The 26,991-nt window shown below is 37.0% G+C and overlaps 1 protein-coding gene across 10 annotated transcripts in view; it reads left to right on the top strand.

Annotated features, from left to right (window-relative positions):
• Positions 1–1,336: 1,336 nt before the first annotated feature.
• Positions 1,337–26,991, top strand: part of SLC9B1 (solute carrier family 9 member B1) — a 66,600-nt gene continuing 40,945 nt past the window's right edge. The window contains exons 1-5 of one of the 10 annotated variants that reach the window (XM_073892043.1): positions 1,375–1,437; positions 1,700–1,829; positions 9,355–9,450; positions 22,405–22,474; positions 24,209–24,347. In XM_073892043.1, the coding sequence (XP_073748144.1) occupies positions 9,371–9,450; positions 22,405–22,474; positions 24,209–24,347 (289 nt within the window). In that variant the 5' untranslated portion in view covers positions 1,375–1,437; positions 1,700–1,829; positions 9,355–9,370. Of the gene's footprint in view, positions 1,438–1,699; positions 1,830–9,348; positions 9,451–22,404; positions 22,475–24,208; positions 24,348–26,991 lie in introns of those variants that run through there. The other 9 variants (XM_073892044.1, XM_073892046.1, XM_073892045.1 and 6 more) reach the window with 9 other exon arrangements.

The following is a 26,991-nucleotide window of genomic DNA, read 5'->3' as shown; positions in this document are numbered from 1 at the left end:
TTTCCCTAACCCTATAATCACAAAAAATCTTGCCTATTCTCCTAAAACAAGGGAGAAAATAACTTTCAATCCTTGCTGAGATGTCTACACCATGCTAAAGATGAAGGAGAATTTTTGTATTTGATCACCCAAGAAAGAGTTGTCATTTAAGTCAGATTTTAAAGGATAACTAAGAAAAGGGGAAAGAGAACACTCTTGATAGAATAACTTCAGGGGCTCCTGAGCGGCTGAGTCGGTTAAACATCCTACTCTCGATTTCGGCTGAGGTCATGATCTCAGAGTCTGGGATGCAGCCCCTCCTAGGGCTCTGTGCTGGGCCTGGAGCCTGCCTAGGATTCTCTCCCCCTCTCCCTCTCCCTCTGCCCCGCCCCCACCCTCCATCCCGATGCCTGGACGTACATTCTCTCTCTCTTAAAATAAAATAACATTAAAAAAACATAGGCAAAAGGGGATACAGTGTGTGCAGGAATTGAAGTTGTTTGGAGTATCAGGAGCGAAGTTAGAAAAGGGCAGTTTGTCTTCATAAAAAGTTTGGACTTAATCCAATAACAGTTGTTTTTCCTCTTTTAGGAATCTTGGAGATTCCATAAGAGGAGCCTTGGGACTAAGAACCCAAAGCTTCTAGGGGCCCACCCTCAATTAAAGTAGCTCTGCTTTCGTTTCATATGAAAGTCTCCACATAAGGTTTCATGGGAGAAAAAAAAAGGTTTTATACTAATAACAGGACATTGAGTGTTTATTTTGGACCGAGCCCCGTTCCAGACACTTGTCATGTATCAATTCACTTTTCTCACACCACCACCAACCACGTCCTTTACAGAAGAGAAAACGGAAGCTCAGGGAGTCTATGTATTTGTCTGTCATTCCATAACTGTAGAATGGCAGTGCTGAAATTTGAGCCCAGTCTTAACCCCAGAGACTATTCTCTTTTACAACCGCGCTGTATTTAAGCTGACTTCAGAGGAAACTTGTGAGCTGTGACAAGTCACTTCAGGCACGTGCCGCCCCCTGGCGCTGCTTTTTGGCTGAAGGGCCCTGTGATGTCAAATCTGTCCCTGGACTTTGACAACCCAGTAAGTCAATATTCACAAGAGACGTGGAAAGGAACGAGTCGAATAGACGGAAAGCACACCAGGCGCTCGCGGCAAACCCCAAAACTCTCACCTCCACAGGCCAGAGCGCCCACCACACACCACTTAAAGGCGCAGCCGCCACTAGCCCCGCCCCGTCCCCGCCAGACCCCGCCCAGACCCCGCCCCGCCGCCCTCCGCTGAGCCAGCGGCCATTAGCCTGGCCCCAGCTGCCCGCGCGGAGGTCGCGTCCTGGCGTCTTTCACCCCACCCCCCACCCACCCCCAGCGCGGCGCGCGGTGTGTGCGGCGGTTGCTGGGCGCCAGGGCCGCTCCCGGGGTAGCGAGGGGCGCTGAAGGAATTGTAGGTACGGTCCATTTTTCTCAACTCACTCCCTTTCCAGGCCCTTGGGCACTACTGGTCCCTCGTCTCGTACCGTCCTTCCCTTCCTGTGGACCCGAGGAACCCCTTTCCTCCCGCTTCAGGAGGATTCCTGGCTCCTTTGTCAGAGACTGGGGAAACAGCCACAGACCCTTTTCTCTCCTCCACCCTGACTCGTTTCTTTACTCCCTCACCCGGCATCTCTTCTTTATTCTTTCCTTTCCTCCTCTGTTTCTCTCATTTTACAGGTAATTCGCAAGTAAGAAAAAAGAGGCCTGTCAGTCAAGACTGACTGCAAAATTAATTTTATTAAGGGCAGACGGTTGTACAAATGGTGAATATCTGCAAATGAACCTTAACATGCTCCTGTGACTGGAGGTGTGTTCCAGGATTCGTTGCTTATCCCGGGCAGGCTTGCCTCCCTGACTTACCCTCTTCTCGGTTGCCCCGTCCCCAGCCTCTTTCTGTTGGCTTTATCACAGTGGACAAGCCCTTTAGATCAGTGCTCTTGAAGGATTAAGGACAGTTGTTGCACAGGTACCAGGTGTCCAGTACACCATTCAGCAGTCATAAGAGCTTCTGCAGGCCCATACCAGGTCCCTGACACTCCTCTATGTGTGTCCTAGAGCCTGTGAAAAAATTAGATGGTGCGCTGGAGAGGAGCAATTGACCCGGGTACTCCCTAGTTTTCCATAAGGGTAGATAGAATGGTTATTTGTGCAACAGCACTGTGGAAAATTAACCCTTGTTACTATCACAACTAAAGAATTCATGACCCCAGATGGTTTAGTTACTATGTGCCTATGAAAAGGGCATTCATATTTATTGCCTTTAGTGAGTACCAAAATGTATATAGCTGTTTTTATCAGTTGGCTGTCTCTTGTCATGAGTTCCCGCCCATTACCGGACAAAAGGAAAGAGGCAAGTGCAGTAAGAGTACTATATAAATAACATGTTTGTGCTACATCTCATTTTGTACATTATTTTCATATTCATCCTGTTTATACATTTCTGTGAGATGGAGTTGGTTAACAAAACTCCATTTTACTGAGGAGGGAACTAAACACAGATTAAACAGTACCTGGAACTTAGTATAATATACATTCAGTAAATATTTGTTGAAGGGATGAATGTATGAGACCCTCAAGGAGCCATGCCTTATTCGCCTTTGTATTTTCTGGACCCAGAGCTAAGCCTAGCACTCGTAAGTTCACAAATGTGAGAGAGGTCAAGTGATTCACTCAGGAACAGGCGTTTATGAAATATCTTTAGGGAATTACTATTTTGCCATTATTCTGAATGCAATGGTAAGAAAGACTGGCAAGATTCCTGTTCTCATGGAACTTAAAATTTAGTGAAAAAGGAAACAAGATATGAACAAGGAAAATTTGGATAATGTTAAGTGACATGAAGAAGTAAAACAGTATGAAGTGAGAGAGATACTGGGGAAGAAGTTGCTTTAGACTGATTGGTTAAGGAAGGGCTCTCTGAAGAGCTAACATTGTGCTGAGACCTCAGTGATCTAAAAAAGCCAGCCACAGAAATATTTAGGACCAGAGCATTGCAGTTGAAGGAAACTCCAATTGCAAAAATCCTACAGTAGCTTTCAAGGAACACCATAAGACTGCTGTAGCTGGAATATGGATAAAGTGGTATAATACGACCTTGAAGAGATAGGTAGGAGCCAAATCATACAGGGCTTTGAATAGATCATGGAGATCTACCCATGGAATAAGTTTGGAATTCCTTTCAAGTGTGATGATAAACCAGCAAGGAGTCCTTCTGAAAGGGAGTAATAGAATCTGATTTACATTGAAAAAAGATGTTTTCTGCCTATTATGTGGTTAATGGATCATAGGGATTGGGGGACATTAGTAGCAGAAGATAGTGGTGATCCAGGAAGGAATGACAGTAGTTTGAGCTAGAGTGGTATAAGAAGTGGATGGATATGAGATGTATTTGGAGGCAGAATCTACAGACTTGGTGATGTTATGAATATAGGGGTGAGAAAAAAAGAGAAGCTCCTAGGCTTTTCTCTTGAATTTGAGTGGATGGTTGTGCCATTTACCAAATGAAAAAGACTAAAGAAGAAAAGTATGTGTGTGTGTGTGTGTGTGTGTGTGTGTGTGTGTGTGTGTGTTGGGGGAGGGTTGTTTTTATTTTGCTCACCTTAAGTTTGATATGCTTATCAGAAATCTAAAGTAAGCTCTGTTTACTTGAGTTCTGTGTAAGGAACCAAAGACACAAAGTTGAGAAACATCAGCATGTAGGAAAAACTACCTGGAGAAAGTGTTTTCATAGAGCATTCCAATGATTAGAGGTAGAGCAGAGGAAAAGAAGCAAGCAAAGGAGATGGAGAAGGAGTAGCCAGTGAAGTAGGAAGAAAACCCAAAGAATGCGGTGACTTAAAAGCCAAGACAACAAAGCATGGCCAGTGTTATTGAAACATGCTGAAAAATCAAATAAAAAAAGAGATCTGACCATTGGATTTTGGCAACATGTAGTAGTTATGTGCCGTGACAAGCACAATGAAGAGAAAATGTAATGTGAAGAAATAGACATAGCAAATGTAGGTAATAGAGGAATATGTGGGGTCAAAGTAGAATTTTCAAAGACGGGAATACTGAAGTGTGTTTTTAGGCTAATGGGAATTATCCAGTAGAGGAGAAAAATTATAAGAGAGAATGTATATGTTTTAAGTCTTTGAGAAAACAAGAGAGAATGGGATCCAGGGAATATGTAGACATGTTGGCTCAGAAATATGAACATAAAATTTATAGTAATAGAAAGAAAGGCCGTGAGCATAGGTAGAGATGCAGATAGATGAATAGATTCAGTGATCAGTGATCTCAGGAGAGAGTTTCTCAAAGTAGGTCTGACGCTAGAACAGTAAGGAGAGAAAAGGAAGAATGTTTGGGTAGGAGGCTTCAGGGGTGAAAAGAAGGCATAAAATAGTCATTTTATTTTATTTTTATATTTTTAAGATTTTATTTATTAGAGAGAGACAACACAAGCAGGGGGAGTGGCAGGCAGAGGGAGAGCGAGAAGCAGGCTCCCTGGAGAAAGGAGCCCAATGCGAGGCTCCATCCCAGGGACTCTGGGATCATGACCTGAGCTAAAGGCAGGCACCTAACCGACTGAGCCACCCAGGTGCCCCATTAAATAGTCATTTTAGAGGACAGAAGGTAGTCATACTTGTCTTAGGCTGCTCTAACAAAATAGCATAGACTAGGTAGCTTATAAACAATTTTATTTCTTTTTTTTAAAGATTTTATTTATTTATTTGAGAGAGAGAAAAAGAGAGAGCATGAGAGGGGGTTGGGTCAGAGGGAGAAGCAGACTCCCCGCTGAGCAGGGAGCCTGATGCGGGACTCGATCCCGGGACTCCAGGATCATGACCTGAGCCGAAGGCAGTTGCTTAACCAACTGAGCCACCCAGGCGCCCTAAACAATTTTATTTCTCATAGTTCTAGAGGCTGGGAAGTCCAAGATCAAGGTGCTGGCAGATTCAGGGTCTGGTGAGAGCCCTAGTCCTGGTTCACAGATAGCCAGAAGGGATTAGGGAGCCCTCAGGAACTCTTATTAAGGGAACTAATCCCATTCATGAGTGTTTGTCCTCATGACCTAATCATATACCAAAGACCCCCACCTCCTAATGCCATCACCTTAGGGGTTAGGATTTCAACATATGAATTTTGAGGGGACACAAATATTCAGTCTATAGCAATACTAGAGAAGCACAGTAGCATAGCTGGGCAGGATCAAGTGCCCATTTGAGATTTGTGGCCTTGTGAGTGGGTAGCTGAGATAGTGTGAGGGAAAAGATCATAGTAGCCAAGGAGTCGTAAGACCGGACTGTTGGGAGGGTTGGCTACCTGGTTATTAGTGTTAAGTTAGTGACCAAGTGAATTCTTGAATCCAGATATCCTGACTTCCCAGCTCAGTAGGTTGCCATTTTACTGATAAATGGCTTACAGCATCACTCTTTTGTGCTACCTACCCTTCCAGTTAACATTAAAAAAAAAAAGTGCCTTGATTTTTTTTTTTTGATCCATATATCCAAATTCTAGATTTTCATAGGCTGCTGCTTTGTTTCTCTCTTATCCCCTTAATATTTACTTGTTAAATTTGGGGGGGGCGCTTTTTTTTTAACCACTTCCATCAATACGTGTTTATTAAATTGCAAAACCCTAACTCTTAAATAGTAAAGTGGAGATGAAGGATGAATTTGGAAATCCTGTTGCCTGTAGAACTGGGATGACCAGTAATAGGGAGACCTGATCTGTATTTACTCTAATAATAATAATAATAATAATAATAATAATAATAGACAGCATTGGGGTAGCCTTTTACATTTTGTGCTATGCTTTTATTTTCTCTTATCTCATTTGATTTTATAACTACCTTTCTCAGATGAGGAAACTGAGGCTCAGAGAGGTTAAGGGTCTTGACCAAGGACACATACCTAGTAAGTGGTAGAATTATTAACCACAGTGTTCTGACAATAAATCCCATATTTTTTACTGTAGTAGTTTGTCTCTCTGCTTTTTATACTCTATTATATCCAAAATGATATCAAAGAAAAACTGCTAGGTAGAAAGTAATGGCTGGCTAGAGGCCTTTTACAATTCAAAAACTTTTTTTTATATGTTTAAAACTCAACAGTTAATGAGATTAGATAATTACCTACCATCTAGGTAATTCAAAGAACTCAGAAATGATTATGAATCAGCACTGATTTAATCTAGTAGGTAAATGCAAGTCACTAAATAGCATTTCTTTGGCCCTCTCCCAAGCACAAACTGTATGTGCTTCCACAATACCCTGTATTGACTAAACTCTATGCACAAAGGAGAATAAATACAGTACCAGTTACATAGTGGGGTCTCACTGAATATTTGTCAAATAATAGAATGATGATAGTTAAACAAGCAAGTGTATTAGTGATATACACCAATGCTGTGATAAGAGATGGATGCTATGATAAGGATGCATCCTAAAGGGAACTTCTAAAGGAAGGATCTCTAAAGTGATATAGAGTTAGTTGTGCAAAAAAACAGGGGTGTAGGGTTGGAAGACAGTATACAGAATGTATAAAGTCTCAGAGATAGGAGGCTTGGCAGGTTTAAAGAACTAAAATATAGCTGATGTTTAAAAAGCCAAGTAAAAAAGTGAGATAGCATGGACAAGTTTAGCCCTTATTAAAGTGAGTTCCGTAAGCTGAGTTTGGGTTTGGACATTTTTCTTCTATGGGAAGCCATTGAGGAATATTAGGAAGTTGCAATAATCATGCTACATTTTAGATGATGCTGCTTTGTGGACATTACAAGGGGACGCCCAAGACTGGAGGTAGGGAGAACAGTTGGAAGGTCATTACAGAGCTTATGGGAAAAGGTGCTTATGGCCTGGACTGGAGCAGTGGCAATTTGTAATGAGAGAAGTGGACAAAGTTTACAATTATTTAGGAGCTTGTATTAACATTATTTAGTAACTCACTGGCTATCAGCAGGGAAGGAGAAGGAATGACTCCTCAGTTTCTAATTTCAGCAACAGGGTAGATGGTGGCTTCATTCTCTGAAAGAGGAAATTCTCTGAAGAAGGAATAGATTTAGTGGGGGAAGGTTTTGAGTTCAGTTCTGCATATATTGAGCTTAAGATGCTTGTAAAGACAATGAAGTAGAGATATACAGTAAGTACTTAAATACACTATTTAGAAACTCAACAGAGCGGCGAGGATGCAGAGAAAGGGGAACCCTCCTACACTATTGGTGGGAATGCAAGCTGGTGCAGCCACTCTGGAAAACAGTGTGGAGGTTCCTCAAAAAGTTGAAAATAGAGCTACCATATGACCCAGCAATTGCACTCCTGGATATTTACCCCAAAGATACAAATGTAGTGATCCGAAGGGGTACATGCACCCCAATGTTTATCGCAGCAATGTCCACAATAGCCAAACTATGGAAAGAGCCAAGATGTCCATCAACGAATGGATAAAGAAGATGTGGTATATATATACAATGGAATATTATGTAGCCATCAAAAAAAAAAAAAACGAACTCTTGCCATTTGCAGTGACATGGATGGAACTGGAGGGTATTATGCTAAGCGAAATAAGTCAATCAGAGAAAGACATGTATCCTGTGATCTCACTGATATGAGGAATTCTTAATCTCAGGAAACAAACTGAGGATTGCTGGAGTGGTGGGGGGTGGGATGGGGTGGCTGGGTGATAGACATTGGGGAGGGTATGTGCTATAGTGAGCGCTGTGAATTGTGTAAGACGAATCACAGACCTGTACCTCTGAAACAAATAATACATTATGTTAAAAAAAAAAAAAAGAAGAAGAAGAAGAAGATAGTAGGAAGGGAAAAATGAGGGGGGGTGAAATCGGAGGGGGAGACAAACCATGAGAGACTATGGACTCTGTGAAACAGACTGAGGGTTCTGGAGGGGAGGGGGGGGCATGGGTTAGCCTGGTGATGTATTAAAGAGGGCACGTATTGCATGGAGCACTGGGTGTTATACGCAAACAATGAATCATGGAACACTACATCAAAAACTAATGATGTACTGTATGGTGATTAACAAAACATAATAAAATTAAATTTAAAAAAATAAACTTAACAGAGCTTCTCTAGGCCAGACTCATCAGCATATTGGTCATAATTGGAGCCATGAGTATAAAATAAATTTCTTAAGAAATGTATGTAGAGTAAGAAGAGAAGAGGGCATAGGGAAGAATGCTGAGGAACTCCAACATTCAAAGGATGGATAGAGAAAAAGAAGACCAAGAAAGGATAATCAGAGAGCTAGAATGAAGGTAGGACAAATGATAAAGTGATGTGAGAATTCAAAAAAGGAAGACAACTTCTAGTTTTGTGCTATGCCTTACAGGAAGTTATATTGGAATGACCCTTAAGCAATACATTTCACTTACAAAGAAGAGATGCAGTGATAAAGTATTATAAGCAAAAAAACCCAAAAAACAAAAAAAACAAAAATGCATGGGAGAACAATTAACAGTTTAATGTAACTGAAATGTAGAATCAAGAGAACTAGAGAGAAAGTCATGATAGTTTGATGCCATATCGTGGAAAACCATAGATTTTGGGTAAGTTGTTGGTACCTTTATTATTTGGTGAGAAAAACCATTATGGTTGGGGCTAAGGGATAGACAAGGATATAGAACATGCTCTGAACCCTGGAATACCTGACCATCTTATTGTGAAAACAAGATCTAGGCACCTGAAAAGAATAAAAATTCAAGATAAAATCTGATTAATGAGAACAAATACTAAATACTATAGGAATTTTAACAGTGGCAAAGTCAATTTGAATTGGAGTACTAGTTTAGCCCAGATTTGTATTGTCCTGATTAAATAATAATGCCAGCTAGTCATTATCTTAAAAACAAAAACAAAACAAAACAAAAAGTCCTGTTCTAATTTGAATGCTCTGTATAAAGAATATTCTCTTTGTAGATACAGCTCTCAAATTCATTTGTTCAGAAAGACTTATACTGTAGTTTTTACTTGATGATCTTTGATGTACACTCAGAAAAACTTCTTTGTATGCAAGATAACAATAGCTCCAAAGATCCTAAAGCAATACATATAAATAGATATTGATGCATATGCTTTACCTAACATTCATTTAATAAATATATGTTAAATGAGAATTATGTGTCAGTAATGCATAGTGGCTCTGAGCATGGATTACATATTAAAACACACCTGAATTCAAATTCCAGTTCTGCTTTCAATGGACGGAAAAAAGTTGCAATCTCACTTAGAATAGTTTATACTTAATTCTAAGTATTATTTTTTGAAAGAAATTTCCCTTATTATGTATCCAATTATTAAAGCTGCTATCAAACTTAATTGATATTTTTTAAATCTGTAGGGGAGAGAAATAAGGAATGATTTTAAAGTATTTAGCTAAACCGCAGAGTGAATCATCCATATTTGAAGAACTAAGAATTGGCCATAAATTTTGCTGGTAGGTGTTATAGTCACTAGATGTCGCCGTTGCACAACATTGCTTCAAAATAATAACCCCAAAAGTACAGTATATAGTAGAAGAACACACACCAAGGGAAGACAAGAAATTGTTTCTATTATGTGATATACATACATATACACATATATACATATTTATATAAGATGTGTAGGTAGATCCCAAGCAACATGTGTTGGTATTCTCTCACACTGTTTCTCAGTAGGTCCATAAGTGAATAGAAAGAAGCATAGACTTAAAACTGATAAAAATCTTAGATCATCTAACCTCCTCCCTCTCTACCTCATTTTAGAAGTTTGGAATTGAGGTACAGGGAGGTGAAATGACAAGGAATTTACTCAATAGTATGTAGCAGATTAAAAGCAGAAAGCTTAGATTTCCCACTCTTTGATACCACACTGTGTCCATTAACATTTACAATCAAAGAAACATTCTAATAAAACCAGAACCTCTTAAATCCATCAAAATTTTCCACTACTTTAAAAGCAAAGTTTAGCAATATGATAACATCCCCATAAAAATTATCAGTTGAATACCATAGCTTTTGCTATGAAATGTACAAACTTCTTACTTTATCCCCATAATAACAGGATATATAGTATGTATTTATTTATTTCTGTCTTATTCCAAAAAGGATTTTTATGAAGTTTATTGAGGGGCACCTGGTTGGCGCAGTCCATTAAGCATCCCACTCTTGGTTGGGTTCACAGGTCGTGATCTCGGGGTTGTGAGGTTTAGCCCCTCTTCGTGCTCCACGCTCAGTATGGAGTCTGCTTGGGATTCTCTGCCCCTCCCCCCCCAACTCTCTTTCTCTCTCAAATAAATAAATAAATATGTTTTAAAAAGAAGCTTATTGAAATAACTATATCATAAAATTAAAAATGTAACTGAAGTGATCATAAATAAAAGATACTAGAATATAAACCACTATGAAGTCTTTTTTTGTTAGTATATGAAAATCATGCCCTAATGTCTAGTAAAATCAGATTTGATTGGCTCAAATTTCGTTCTGCTTTCTCTAGCTGTGAGCACAAAGTAAGAAAAGTAGATAGTATTATGCTCATTAAAAGATATCCAGATACTATAATTTCCCCAAGATCATGCAACTAATATATTTCTGATTTGAAAGCTCTCATTCTTTCCATTATGCCAGTTATCCAGACATATAATGAGAGGACTCCTAACAGGATATAGTCTATATAATCCTTAGACACCTGGATTACCACAATTCTGATTTATACAGGTAGGCTTTTGCTTATATCAAATTTATTTTAGATAATTGCACAGAGCTGTTGACAAGATTTATTCTGTCAAGAAATTGACTCCTAAAAATTTATTAAAAGATAAATTTTATGAGTTTATCTCCTTTTTAATTTACAAAATTTGTATTATATTAAGGAAATCAGCATTTTAAAAATTGATTACATAAGAAAAAGACATCTCCAGGGGGGAAGCAAGTAGTCCAAAGGAAAATGGAGAGGAGATATCTAGAGCAAAGAGGAAAGCAGATAGGCAGAGTATTAAAAAAGAAAGAGGGGGGCAATGGAGACAGAGCTAAGGTTCATGTATCCTGCCTAGTCTGCTTCTGATCCCTACATTACTCAGGCATCTGGATCTTCCTCTTTATCTTCCTCCATTTTTGCACCAAAAATCTTTTTAAATACTTTAAAAATCTTAAAATCTTACTTTAGCCAGGGTCCTAATTCTTCAAACCTTCCACTCTTTAATTTTTTTCTAAGAAAGAGAATCTTTTTCTAATTTGTCCTGTTGATTTCTTGTTTGTATTTGCAGCATAATCATTAAGGACCTTATTCATTCTATAATTTACTTCCTTTTTCTTAATGTATTTGTAAAACCTATTCTTGGTGTTGGAATATCTTACTCTTCTACAAAAGATGCCTTTCTTGTTAACATGCAGAAATGTTTTTGTTTTTGTTGTCATCTTGAGTATCTGGCATTTTAAAATTCTCAGTTCATTCCATATTTATTTCATAAATATTTATTGAGTGCCTACCACATGTAGACCAAGGATAAAACCGGATATTGTCCCTCCTCTCATGGAGCACCCAGCCTTCCAGTTCCCTCCAAGCTGTAATAGGTCCACTGCGACCTCTTTTTTTACTGCTCACAATCAAAAACTCTAGACAAAATGTGAAGAACAACTACCTGAAGATCAAAAAGTAAACAAAAGCAAGTGGATTGTGAAGGAGAGTCAAAACTACAAGACTGAATTTCTTTTGCAGGTTTGACCTGAAGACAGGCTCCGGTCATAAAACCATGCAAGGACAGCACAGGAAGCCAAAACTATAGTAGAAGACCTATTTTTATGGCCTGAAGATGTGGGAAAATGGACTCTATAGTTTAAAGAGAGCATGAGGAATCCTTGTTGTTGTTTTCCTTTTGTGGTTTTTCCCCAAGGGCAGGTCCTATTAATGACATTATGGGCAACTACAACTCAGAGAATAACCCCATCTTCTGACCAGAGAAATCAGTAAAAAAGACCTTGAGAGGTATAGCAGCGTACAGATTTAGGAGAGGAAAAAACTGGAGAATGAGTTTCCTTAGTTCTGCATATGAACCCACCCAGGTGCTTTGGGTCATCTCCAACTGCATGCATGACACAGGCCTAAAGCAGCATAGCAATGGCTTGAAGAACTAAAGTAAGATAAAAATCTTAAAATTAAATGGGGGGAAAACACTGCCCAAATCACAGACTAACCCCTGAGTGGCTCACACATGAGACAGACCAAAGACAGCATAGCGGTCTTTGAAAGCAGTGCCCTCAGAAGGTAAGAGAGAGCTTATCCTCTGCACCTAACCAAGTTGATAATCTACTGAAATAAAAATTTTAAGTATTCTTCAGAGGATTTTAACAAGACCCAGAGTCTACACAACAAAATGTCAAGGATATACTCCAAAAGTACTTAACATATAAAGAACCAGGAAATGAATGTCTTATAAGAAATAAAATCAATAAATGTCAACCCCAAATGGCACAGATATTGGAATTAGCAAAGATATTAAAGCAGCTATTATAACTGTTTCATGTGGTAAAGAGAAGTATAATTGTAATGAATGGGAAGATACACATTCACAGCAGAAAAATAGAAACAGTAAAGAAGCAAGTAAAAAATTTTGAACTAAAAAATACAATATCTGAAATAAAAATTCACTGGATAGATTCAACAACAGAATGGAAATGAATGAGGAAAGAATCAGTGAACTTGATAGATAAATAGAAATTGTCTGATATGAAGAACAGAATGGAAAAAAAGATTGAAAAATAAAATGAACATAGCCTCAAGAACCAGTGAGACAATATTATGGAGTCTACAGTCTAATTCAGAACATTGAACAATCACTCTAATGGATACATAATTACAAACTGATAATTGTTCTTGAAGAAAATGATCTAGATTCTATAACTGCATATAAAAACGAGACCTGACTTAGCCTAGGGGCAGAAGTGATGTCATAAATATTTCTCTGAGGATATGGCCCTTGAGCTGAGGGATGAACAGGAATTAACCAAATATAGGGGAGAGTAGTGGTGGAGAGTGTTTCAAATTAGAGAGAAAAGCAAGTGTTAAGCCCTGCAGAAGGAACCTGGCAATTTTAAGGAACCGAAAGAACATCAGAATGGCTAAGAGTGGGAAAAAAAAAATGGATGGGGAATGGTATGAAATTAGGCTAGAGAGGGAACCAGGGACCACATCATGCAGAATCCTGTAGGTCATTGCAATGGACTGAATGTTTGAGCCCACCGCCCAAAATTTGTATGTTGAAATCTTAACACCCAGTGTGATGGTATTAGGAGGTGGGACCTTTGGAAGGTCCATGAGGGTAGGTCCCTTATAAAGGGATTAGTACCCTTATAAAAGCAATCCCAGAGAGTTCTCTGCCTCTCTTTTTGCCATGTGAGGATACAACAAGAAGTTGCAGTCTTAACCCAGAAGAAGACTTTCAGCCCTACTTGCTGGGACCCTGATTTTGGATGTGCAACCTCCAGTATTATGAGGAATTCTATTTATAAACCACCCTGTCTGTGATACTTTGTTATGGTAATCTGAACTAAGACAATCATGTTAAATATTCTTGTCTTTATTCTAAAGCCAGTGAGGATTATTAGGGCACTCAACCAGTGAACTGGTGGAGAATTGAAAGATGGAAACTTCAGGATCCCCAGCGTTTAGCAATTGAAAAGTTTGAACCTGTAGGAGACAGGGAAGGAATAAGAAGAAAAATGAGGGGCAGGGTGGGTATGAGAGAATGGTTTAACAAGAGCCAAAAGAAGAATGTTTTATCATGCCATATGATCACTTGGAGATTAATTATGACCTTTGCTAGGACTATTTTTTTAGTGTGAAGGGAATAGAATCTTCAACTAGAGAATAATGAGGGGTGAGCAGTTTATGGGAAAAAAGAGACTATGAGAATTGCCAACTCTCTGAAACATTTATTGGTAAAGGAACAGAGACAGATGGGGCAATAACTGAATGGGCATGTGAGTTTCTGGGAAACTTTTAAGATGAACTCATTTAAAAATCATTGGGAACGATCTAGTTAAAAGGAAGTATGAGGGGAGAGATAGTTGGTACAGGCAGAGAAGAATCATTTATACAAGTGCTCTGATTGCCTTAGGAGGAAAGACACTTTCTTTAATGTAAGAAGAAAGAGAGGAAGATAGATTTTTATGTGGAAAAGGGAAGGAAGGTTATCTACTGAGAATGAAGGGGAATATGTGGAGGATCTGTGATTTGAGAAGAGTGGAAAAGCGTTGGAATATTTGTTGGGGAAAGTGAATTGACAGAGAATGTTTAGGATTGGTACATTTTAAAGGCCTACTGGAGGCTGTTGGTTATGAATTTATAATGATCCCAGGTTACTCTAGTGTAGCTTTCTATGGCTCAGTTAAGTGAATGAAAAAATGGGATAATAGTGTTGGTGCAGGATCAAGGTTTTTCTATTTTTTTTAATATTTTATTTATTTATTTGAGAGAGAGAATGAGATAGCATGAGACAGGGGAAGGTCAGAGGGAGAAGCAGACTCCCCGCTGAGCAGGAAGCCCGATGTGGGACTCGATCCTGGGACTCCAGGATCATGACCTGAACTGAAGGTAGTCGCTTAACCAACTGAGCCACCCAGGCGCCCCAAGATCAAGGTTTTTCTAGAAAGGTGCAACAACAATAACCATATTTCAAGAGAATATAGGATATTGGTAATATTTTGGAGATGATAGATCACACATTGAATACAAAAGGAAGTAATGAGGGAAAGGGCTAAAAGCTTGAGCTAAAGGTATCATTCCACTACACATCCTGATTAGGTTGAAGAATGGAAGGGATGAAGCAAATGTAATTGAACAAGCAAACTGAAGGAAGATAAAGTATTTTTAAAGGTAGATGTTTGAATTAGTAATTATTGGTTATAGAACATTTCAGATGATGGAAGGGTCTAGCATGGACATTTCTTTATTGGAAAGGAAGTAAAGAACTGAGGAACCAAATATAAAACTAACATTATTAGTTTATGTTTAAGACTCATAAACATTACAAATTTGGGGTCAGGGGCTCATCATGCCTTTGGTGAATAATGGAAAGGGACCAAGATGAAGTCAGTAAATGACAATGACTAGAAGAGGGAGAAGGTGATATTGTCAAGTTATACAAGCTCAAAGAAGCAAGGTTTTTTTAAAATAATGTTTAGAAATAGCAGTAGGGTGTCAGAAGGAGTGCTAGCAAATAAACAGCTAGAATGTAAGAACTATAGGGGAAGCAGTGTCCTTAAGGGAAGCGCTTGGTTCAGATAGAACACAGAATTTGAGAGAATGCTCTGAAAATAGGTGGAGAATATAAGAGGCTGAGAGTTTGATAATAGTCTAGCAGTTCTGTATTACTCAGTGAAAGGGGTTGGGAGGTGTGGGGCATGTAGAAGGCTGGATCCCAGGCAATGAAATGATGGCTAGGGATCTTAACACTTTTATAATTGACTTCCAATGAGCTATTTCTAAATTATGTTAGCCTTCTATAACTTACTCATTATTTATACTTTATTTTTGTAAAGATTTACTTATTTTAAAGAGAGAGAGTGCAAGCAGGGGGACGGGCGGAGGGAATCCTCAAGCAGACTCCACACTGAGTGTAGAGCCCAACATAGGGCTGATCCCAGGACCCTGAGATCATGACCTGAGCCAAAATCAAGAGTCAGATGCTTAACCAGCTGAGCCACCCAGATGCCCCTCATTATTTATACTTTATTTTGAAGTTCTAAGGCCCTTATTTTTAATAGTTTCCTCTTCTAAAATGGAAAAGCCAAAAAGTTCTATTTCAAAATAGATTTATTATGGCCATTTCCTAAATGTTAGCATCTAAACCCTTGTGAAAGATTTAGTGTATGTGTGGCACGGTGTCTGACATATTATAGGCACTTTAATTTTAAGAGTATAGGCTTTCGAACCAGACTGCCTGATTCTGGCCCCACCCAATTCCTATATTTATAGCTATGTCATGTGGAGAAGTTAATTCAGCTATTCTAGGACAGTAAAGCATGGGCAAAAGAAGTGAACCAAGGGGAAGTGGTAAGATATCCTGATCTGTGAAAAACAAGTGAGGCCACCATAATGATGCCCCCCCCCACACACACACACATCATCCAAGGCAAAATTCTCAGAAAACTATTCCCTAGGAGTTGGGACAATTTGCAGTAAATTGAGTGTTGTAAAGCTGTCTCAACCAAGCTCGGTCTCTGATTTGCTTAATGATTAACACTCCCCCCCTCCAATATTTCTCTCTGGAGGAAGGTATCATCTAGAGACTATATTTTATACACAATGTCAGGCTATCAATAAAAATTATTTTTTTAAGAATTTTTTTTAAGATTTTATTTATTTATTTGAGGAGAGAGAGAGAATGAGAGATAGAGAGCACGAGAGGGAAGAGGGTCAGAGGGAGAAGCAGACTCCCCGCTGAGCAGGGAGTCCGATGTGGGACTCAATCCCGGGACTCCAGGATCATGACCTGAGCCGAAGGCAGTCACTTAACCAACTGAGCCACCCAGGCGCCCTCAATAAAAATTATTAGCCATGCTAGCTATTAGACAATATTATATGACAAGTCAAGATACAAAACTGAAAATAGGAACAGACTCAAAGGTGCCCCAGAATTTTTAGTTAGCAGTTAGCAGACAAAGATGTTAAAATGACTATGACTATAAGAACTAAAACTATGAAACTCTTAGAAGAAAATATAGGGGAAAGCTTCATGATATTAGATTTGGCAATGATTTCTTTGATTAGATAGCCAAAGCACAGGCAATAAAAGAAATAGATACATTGGGCTACATCAAAATTAAAAACGTTTGTGTGCTGAAAAACACCATCAACAGAGAGAAAAGGAAACCCACAGAATGAGAAAATATTTGCAAATAATATATCAGGTAAGTGATTAATATCCAGAATATATAAAGAACTCTATGACTTAAAAACAAAAAATAACCCAATTAAAAACTGGGCAAAGGAGTGCCTGGGTGACTTGTCAGTTAAGCATCTGCCTTCGGCTGGGGTTATGATCTCTGGGTCCTGGGATGGAGACCCGCATCAGGCTCCCTGCTCAGCGGCGAGTCTGCTTCTCCCCCTCTCTCCCCCTCTCCCTCTGTGATCTCTCTCTCTCTCAAATAAATAAATAAAATCTGGAAAAAAAAAACCTGGGCAAAGGATTAAACTAGACATTTTTCTAAAGAAGATACACAAATTGCCAATAAGGGCTCAAAGATGCTCAATAATCATTAGGAAAATGGAAATGAAAACCACAATGAGATACCATTTCATACCCATTAGGTTGGCTATTATGAAAAACAAAGTAACAGGTGCTGACAAGTATGTAGAGAAATCAGAACCCTTGTGCATTGCTGGTATGAATATAAGATGGTATAACCATAGTCACTGTGGAAAACAGTATGGCAGTTCCCCTAAAAATGAAACAATTACCATATGATCCAGCAGCTTTCCTTCTATGTACATACCCAAAATAATTGAAGGCAGATACTTGAACAGATATCTGTACATCCATGTTCTTAGCAGCATTATTCACAATAGACGAAAAGTGGAAACAACACAAATATCCATCAATGAATGAACGGATAAAAAAAATGTGGTATATACATACAATGGGGTGTTAATTTATCCTTAAAGTGGAAGGAAAGTCTGATGCATGTTACAACATGAATGAATTTTGAAGATATCATACTAAGTGAAGTAAACCAGATGCAAAAGGACAAATATTGTAGATTCCATTTACCTGAGGTACTTAAGGTAATTTAATTCATAAAGATGGAAAGTAGAATGTGGTTGCCAGGAAGTTAGGAGAAGAGAGAATGGGGAGTTGTTTAATAGGGAGTTGGATACAAAGTTTCAGTTTGGGATAATAAAGTTCTGGAAATGATAGCAGTGATGGTTGCTTAATAATATGAATGTACTTGATTCCAGTGAACTGTATACTTTAAAATGGTAAGTTTTTTGTTATATATATTTTACCACAATGAAAAAAAGTTTTTTAATGACTATGATTAATATCAGCCAAAGACATATTATCTTCAAAGGAGCCATGGTAAAAATGACAGTTAAAGTCTCAACAGAAATTATGGGAGCCAGAATACAGTGGAACATCTTTAAAATTCTTAAAGAAAATCTAATATGGAATTCTGTATTCAATGAGAATCCCTTTCAAAAGTGAAGGTGAAATAAAGACATTTAAGGCAAACAAATAATGAAAGAATTTATTGCCAACAGATCTATATTAAAACAAATACTGAGGACAGACAATACCAAGGTCAACATGGATATAAAACAACTGTAAAGACAGGTTACAACTAGTGCCATAAAGAAAGAAAAAGATAAAATATATAAAATTTAGAAAGGAAGAAATAAAACATATTTGCCGACTGCGTGCTTGTGTACTTAGAAAATCCAAAAGAATCATTAGAATAAAGTGAATTTATCAAGGCCTAGATATAAAGTAAATAAATAAAAATTACCTGTATTTCTGTATACCAGCAAAAAACAAGTAATAATTTTTTTAAATGATACTGTTTGGTACATCCCAAAAAACATCACTACCTAGAAATAAGGCTAATGAAAGATATGTAAGACCTCTACACTGAAAACTATAAACATTACTAAGGTAAACTAAAGAAAATCTAAATACATGAAGAGATACATACAATGTTCAAGGATTAAAAGACTCACTACTGGGCGCCTGGGTGGCTCAGTCGTTAAGCATCTGCCTTCGGCTCAGGTCGTGATCCCAGAGTCCTGGGATCAAGCCCTGCATTGGGCTCCCTGCTCCGCGGGAAGCCTGCTTCTCCGTCTCCCACTACCCCTGCTTGTGTTTCCTCTCTTGCTGTGTCTCTCTCTGTCAAATAAATAAATAAAAATCTAAAAAAAAAAAAAAAGACTCACTACTACTGTTAAGATGTCAGTTCTCCCCAAATTGACCTACAGATTCAATGCAATTTCAGTCAAAATTCCACCAGATAGAGAAAGTGAGAAAGAGTGTGTATGAATAGACAACCTTATTCTAAAATTTATGTGGAAATACAAAGAGATAAAGAGTCAATCCTTTTTTTTTTTTAATTTTATCCCAATCTGAAGGAGAACAAAACTGGAGAACTTAAAACACTTGGTAGCAATTTCTATTATATAAGTACTAATGTAGTGTTGGCATAAGGATAGACAAATAGGTCAGCAGAACAGAAGAAAATCCAAAAATAAATTCACATATATGTGGTCACCTGATTTACAACAAAGGTGACACTGAATGCAATGGGTAAAGGATGATTTTTTTTTTAAAAGATTGTATTTATTTATTTGACAGAGAGAGACAGCGAGAGAGGGAACACAAGCAGGGGGAATGGGAGAGGGAGAAGCAGGCTCCCCACAGAGCAGGGAGCCCAATGCGGGGCTGGATCCCAGGACCCTGGGATCATGACCTGAGCCGAAGGCAGATGCTTAACGACTAAGCCACCCAGGTGCCCCAAGGATGAACTTTTTAATAAATGATGCTGAGTCAATTTGATATTGATATGAGAAAAATGAATTTTTATCTCTTCTCACACCATACATAAAAATCAATTCCAGATGGATCATGGACTTAAATGTGAAAGACAAAACATTAACGCTTCTAGAAAAATATATAGGAGAATACCTTCTGATTTCAGGGTTGGCAAAGACATAAAACAATAAAAATCTAATTATAAAGAAAAAAGACAAATTAGACTAAAATAAAAATTTCTGTTCATTCAAAGACATCATCAGTGTGAAAAGGCAAGCCACAGAGGAGACAATATTGGCTATTTATATATCTAATAAGAGATTTGATTCTGGAATACATAAAGAACTAAAAAAAAATCAGTAAAAGTCTGCCAATATATTTTTTTAAATGGGCAAGAGATTTGAACACTTTACTAAAGAAAATATTCAAATGGCCAATAAATATGTGAAAATACTGTTAGTCACCATGAAAATGCAACTTAAATCCACAATGGAACATCTCCAGAATAACTAAAAGGAGAAAGATGATACCAAGGTTAACAAGGATTTAAATAGTGCTAAAGAGTATTTGGTTCAAATTGCAGCTATGCCACTTGCTAACTGTGTGACTTTGGGAAAACCGCTTACCCTTCATGGGTCTCAGTTTCAACATCTATAAAATGAGAATAACAACTCATAGTGTTGTGGAAATGATTCATGTTAAGTGCTTCACATAATCCAGATTGTATCAGCTATTATATCATTTAATCTTCACAATAACCAATAAATTTAGCAATATTATATCATTACAGGTATAGAAATTGAGGCCTACAAAGATAAATCACTTCTCACAGTTATTAAAAGATAAAGAGGAGAGTGAAATACATTTCTATCTCAGCTCCAAAGTCCTTACTTTTAGTTACTATGCATACTACTTACCAATTCCTCTCTTGGCTGATATGTAAAGAGAGTATTGAGTAGTTGTCAGACATGAATATCACTAGACACAGTATCAAATTTCTCTCATAGCTGCTAACATGTACATTTATTGTTCAGACTCCTTCTCTAGGTTTTGAAGTTCTATTGCATGGTCTGCTTGCCTGGATTCCAAGTCCTGCTATCCTAACCATGGCCTAGCTGTAGATATTTTTTTTTTTTTAGATTTATTTATTGATTTTTAGAGAAAGAGAGAGGGTGAGGGCAGGGGGAGGGGCAGAGGGAGAGACCATCTTAAGCAGACTCTGTGCTGAGCATGGAGCCCCACTCAGGGTTCAATTTCACAACCCTGAGATCACAACCTGAGCCAAAACCAAGAATTGGAGGTTCAACCGACTGAGTCACCCAGGTGCCCCAACATAGCTGTAGATTTTAAAAGATGCTACCTGGTTTCTTGGTGTTATGTTTTCCTGTTCCTGTCTATCTGCCTAGTTATGACTCAGTTTCTCCTTAGTTAGGTCACAGCTTAAATGTCACCTTGATCACTGTAACATCTTCCAGGTTTATTTTCTCCAGTACTTAATCACAATCTGAAAATACTGTTTGTCTTCCTCTTCCTCCCAACAAAAATATAAGCTCCATGAGAGCATAAACCTACATTTGTTTCATTTTGTTTTGCTGCTTTATCTTCAGAGCCCAGAAGAATAGACATTCACCCAGAAGAATAGACATTCAATAATTACTGTGTGGATGGACTTTGTGTCCTGACCTCACAACTCTTGTGCACTACAGCTCAAATTTTTTAATGGTTCTAGCCCTCAGCCTATCCTTTCAGAACTTGACACAGCTTAGGTGATTTTACTCACCCTCCTTGTTCATAGAGCTTACTCACTTTTAACTTCTAGTCTAACAGTTAATGACAGGTTGTCATTCTAATGACCAAATAGTTTTTATATTCCCTTTAATTAAAATGGAATTTTACTTTAAAGGGACTTAGAGATATATTTTTTCATCAGATTTTAAAAATAAATGTTATTTTCTGTTTTAAGTCATAAATTAGTTATGATCCCTTATAGGATTTTACACACTAATATTTTACTTCATTAAAATGAGGCAGTATATGTAAAGCACCTAGCATATGTGGTAGGTACTCAAATGTTAATGATCCTTTTCATTAAAATTTTTAATAATTAAAATTGCTTGCCTTTTTAAAAAAAAATATGGATACTTGAAATACTGCGGGGTTTGGTCTTATCAAGTACCTAAAAATTCAGACTTAAAGTTTTTAATTTAGTCCTTTACAGTAACTCAAGAATTGAAAGATATTTTTATGGCAGATACTCTTCCTACACTCAAAGGCAGCAAAAATCACAGAGAAAGTAGAAACAATAGATATTTTAAAATAAGTTTCCAGACCTAATTCTTCTCCTGATGTGGTCCTATTTCATTCTTTTTTCTATTTCATTGTTATTCAAAATAAAATTTATTTTATTTTGCTTAAATGTTGGACCCATGGATCTTTCAAATGGACCACATATAAAGACAGTATATATCAGTAATTTACAGATGTAGGTATTAATGTAGTTGATCATATTTAATTTAAAAAAATTTTGGACTCTCTTCTGACAGGAATGTGACTGAAGATAGAGTAAATCAATGGTGGAAATTATTTCAGTGCATAAAATAAAGAATTGAGTTTTCTGATACATGCTTTTAAGATACGACCCACCATTATGAACTACTGAGAAGTATTAAATTTCTGTGTTGTAATGGTTTTTAAAACATATGTACATGATTTTGCTTCTTAACTGTACAATGAATATTTGGAGCTGTGTTAACTATAAAGATATCTGACTTGACTGTGATACAACTTTCTGATTAAAAATCATTAAAAAATTAATCCCACTTAACCATGTTTGTTTCAGATGGATTTATAGTACTATTTTACTCAAATTATTTTTCTTTTAAATATTAGCATGTACACCACAGAACCACAAAATGAACATCTGGAGGATAAAAACACCCCATCATCTACAACTCCTCAGGTAAAAACCTAAAACTATTTTGTAATATACGACATAAAAATCAATCTGATCTTAAAATTTATTTTTCAAGTTTACTTATTAGGTTTCTATTATATGTCTGGTTAAAAAACGAGAAGTGGTCATTTAAAAATAACTAATTTAAATAAGTACTAAGAAATGAGCAAAAGGAATAAAAAGATGGAAAGGGACGACTAATGATTATTTTGGAATAAAGAGAACAGATTTCAGGAATAATGGAAATACAGCTTATTATTTCTTGCCATATCTAGGAAAAACTCAGTAATTTAGACTATAAGAGGTAAAGACAAATTAATTAAAATGTGCTATATATTTGAAAAGAACCAAGTTTTTATTTTTCCAAGTGTACAGAGTAAGTCATAGACCTTCTGTTGGTCTAGTTTCACTGAGTAATAATTGCTCATAATTAGAATTATAAATTGTTTACTTTTTTAAAAATTGTTACTTTTTAAAATAGAGGTTTCTATAGTTCTGAAGGGCCCAAAATTTCTTCTTTTAAATATTTAAAATATTCACCATTGATTCAAGTTATTTGTCTGTAAAGACTTCATCCTAGTCTATGTCAATTTATTATAAATTCTGAAATAATAAAACTTAAAATAATATGGTCTTACCTCATAAGACCTTTTACCCACACTAATCAAAATTCATCTTTGTGTCTTTACCTTAGCCCTTTTGTATAGTGACAGACTTCCCACAAAAGTCTCTATACCAGAACTCTAACAAATTAATCATGATCAGATTTAAAGAACTTTGATATTAAAATAACTACATAATTTATTTACATCAGCTGCTATGGTGCCTTTGCCTCCCTGGTCATTAAATATTTCCTCTTCACTTCCTTAATCTGTCCCTTCCTCTATCCCTTGTTACCATTTCTTGTGACAATGCAATGTTCTCTCTCCACTGCACTCAAAGTATTATCAATACACTCAAAGTGTTGGCCTGTGTGTACACATGCACACACACACACACACACACACACACACACACACACACAAACCATGATGGCAATAAGACAAATTTGAAGATTTCTATTTCAAGGTTGACCCTGCTCTGTTTTGTTTTTTTTATTTTTTGTTTCGTTTACCTTGGGAGAAACCTCTCAATATTCTCACCAACTAAGATGGTTTTTTTTTTTTTTCTAAATCAGCAGTTTTATAATTAGGCTAACCACCATTAAAAGCTTGGAAGATGCAGCTAACCCATGAACTACCTAAGGGTGTTATCTATAATTAATAGTGGGAGCATGAACCTTAAATTTCTGAAAGTTTGATCTGTTTTTCTCATTTTTCCAGTTATATAATTTTTCAAATGAAATGAGTCCAAGTAAAATTATATTTCACCTCCTTTCCAACTTAGTTGTATTTTCATTCTACATAAGTTTTATTGAATAATCTTTGGGAGTAAGACTGAAGAGGAACACTTTTAATTATTCTGCCTACACTATAGGCTCACTTATTCAGTTTGCATAAATCACAAATGAAAATAGCAGGGGCTCAAGTCTATAAAAGCTAAATCAAGGTGCTCTACAAAATGCATTCCTGTGACATCCTCAAATACGTAATGATATAGTGCATGAATATTCTTTTATACGTGTAATTCTTCATGGTGACAGTAATAATCTGAATTTAATTATGAGATTTGGTGGTTTTTTACGTTCATAAAATTGTATGAAAAGTATATTTCTTAAAAGATTTCCTTGCTTTACTTCAGATCCTCAAAGATAGTAGTATTAGTGAACATGAAGAAACTAAGGAAACTGTCTTGTCAAAAACAGAGGAAAAAAAACCACAGATGGAAAAGAAGTATTCTTGTCCCCTACAAGGAAAATTGAATAAACTTATTACAAATGGTATGTGAAATAAGAAATGTAAGTGGAGAGAAAATGAGAAATATATTTGATAAATATATATTTTTAAAGATTTTATTCATTTATTTGACAGAGAGAGAGCACAGCAGGGGGAGCAGCAGAGGGAGAGGGAGAAGCAGTCTCCCTGCTAAGCAAGGAGCCCGATGCCAGGGGCTCGATCCCAGGACCCTGGGATCATGATCGAGCCTAAGGCAGACACTTAACCGACTAAGCCACCCAGCCGCCCCTATATTTGATAAATAGTAAAACATAAACCAACAAGGCCACTGCTAAGTCTATTAATTTGATGTATACTTCAGCTATATACTTCAGCTCTTATTACAAGCAATATGTGGACAAAGAGGAAATATTTCCTTAACTCTGTCAAAAACTAATAATATTTGTTTAAAAGATTCATATTTTAATGTTTTTCATGACTTCTTATATTAAATCTTGGGGATTAGAAACAGCATTAAGAGGCGCCTGGCTGACTCAGTACAGTATCCGACTCTTGATCTCAGGGTTGTGAGTTCAAGCCCCACATTGGGTGTGGATTCTACAAGAAAGAAAGAAAGAAAGAGAGAGAGAGAGAAGGAAGGAAGGAAGGAGAGGGAAAGGGAAAGAAAGAGAAAGAACGGGCATTGATTAAAGATTTTTACTTAAAGCCACTTTTGATATTTAGTTTTTTTAAGATTTATTTTTAGAGAGAGAGTGTGAGTGTGAGTGGGGGGAGGAGCAGAGGGAGAGAATCTGAAGCAGACTTTCCACAGAACCCAGAGCCCAGTGTGGGGCTCAGTCTCACAACCCATGAGATCATGACCTGAGCCAAAATCACCAGTTGGACACTTAACCAACTGAGCCACCCAGGCACCCCTGATATTTAGTTTTAAGCCAGCTGAAAAGAACATTATACTCCTGGCAATATTAAGGTTCTTAATAAAATTAAGACCCAAATTTTTAAAAAGCTGCTGCCTTGTAAAGAATTGTATATAATGTTTTACCATAAAAATTTTAAAGCATGTCAATATCATGTATTTATAAGTTGTCACCTAATATTAATAAAAGATTTTCTTGATTTTTTTCTGGATATTCTATATGATTTAACTTAGAGAGATTTGGGCCTCCAGAAATATAGAGCCTATGGAGAACAAAATTTAGTTTAAAATATGATGAGGGATAAGTAACTGAAGTTTTAAAATTTTCTTTTCTTTTTTTTTTAAGATTTTTATTTATCGAGAGGGAGAGCAAGAGTGCACATGTGCAAGCTGGGGGAGGGGAAGAGGAAAAGGGAGAGAGAAAGTCTCAAGCTGACTCTGCACTGAGTGCAAAGCCTGATGCAGGACTTGATCTCGTGACCTCATGACCTGAGCAGAAACCAAGAGCTGGACACTTGTGACCGACTGAGCCCTCAGGCACCCCTAAAATTTTGCTCCATTTGCTGCTTGCTAACTTTAAACTTTTGAAACCAAATTTTATTAATTGATTTTTCCTTTAGTAAAAGTTACTTTTTAATTAACATCAATATTTTTAAGGTTCTAAAGCTGAACTTGAACATCTGACAGTGTAAAGTGATTGGACTCCTTTGTAAATATAATGTCTACACATAGATCTTACATGCACAATTCCCACTTTCTATATAGTGGGCATTGTCTATACAGCAATTGTTAGGAGTGGGGTCAGGGCCTGTGAGGAGAGGAAAATGTATTGGTCACAAAAGATTATCCACTGAGATTGAGAACTGCAGTTTGCTCAGAAACTAATTTAGGAGTTTTATAACACGAGTATTGATACTATAAACATACTTGGTTCTCTAACTGGTTTTCCCCTTTGTTTTCTTTCATTTTTGATTTTTCAAATTTAGAGAAATTTATAGGAAAAGGACCTTCCATGTTTCTATCTTGGGGGGTGTATATCCTTGTATTCTCTTTTTCTGTCTCTGTCTCTCTGTCTCCATCTCCATCTGTCTGTCTGTGTCTTATCTCTGTCTCTCACACACACACACACACACACCCATACACCCTACATTCACTAAAGAAACTCTTAAAACATATTCTCTAGATAATAGCATATGTTCTAGATAATGGAGATAGAGCTACAGTTTCTCTATAAATCATATTTAATTCACCAATCCCATAGTGCATATAAGTTAATTTAGTAAGAAATCTAAACTCTCAACCACATGTAGAAATCAGTCTCATCACTTTTAATCACACTATTTATGTTTTTGACTCAGGTGATAGCTTGCCTAGTTCCAAAGAAATAGATATTCTAGGGGAATAGGTCTGGGTTTTAGGCTATTATTCCTTTTTTGTTTCTTTTAAGTTTACTTTCAATAAAGATACTTTATTTTCAATAAAAGGTACTTTATAACTATTTTCATAAAGTTGTTTTTCCTTTAAATAAAAAACGGAAAGCTTTATTATACATCCAACTATGATTTTCACATAATCTTAGGGCCAGAATTTCTCCATTAAAATCTTGTCATCATTGTTATGAAGTAAGCAGTCTTGAAAGTTTAGGACTCAAAAATAATATCCCAGACACTTCCAATTTCTGGTCCAGCATCATCCCTCTACCTTAACATATAAAAAGCTGAACAAACTGAAAAATTAACAACTCTTCTTAGTTCCACCAAAGAAGTAAGGTT

The sequence above is a fragment of the Callorhinus ursinus genome, unplaced genomic scaffold (assembly GCF_003265705.2).
Source record: "Callorhinus ursinus isolate GAN/ISIS: 27379988/994484 unplaced genomic scaffold, GSC_fseal_2.0 scaffold4, whole genome shotgun sequence".
NCBI lineage: Eukaryota > Metazoa > Chordata > Mammalia > Carnivora > Otariidae > Callorhinus > Callorhinus ursinus.
Note: the sequence above shows the minus strand (reverse complement) of the source record. Positions and strands in the feature narration are given on the sequence as shown.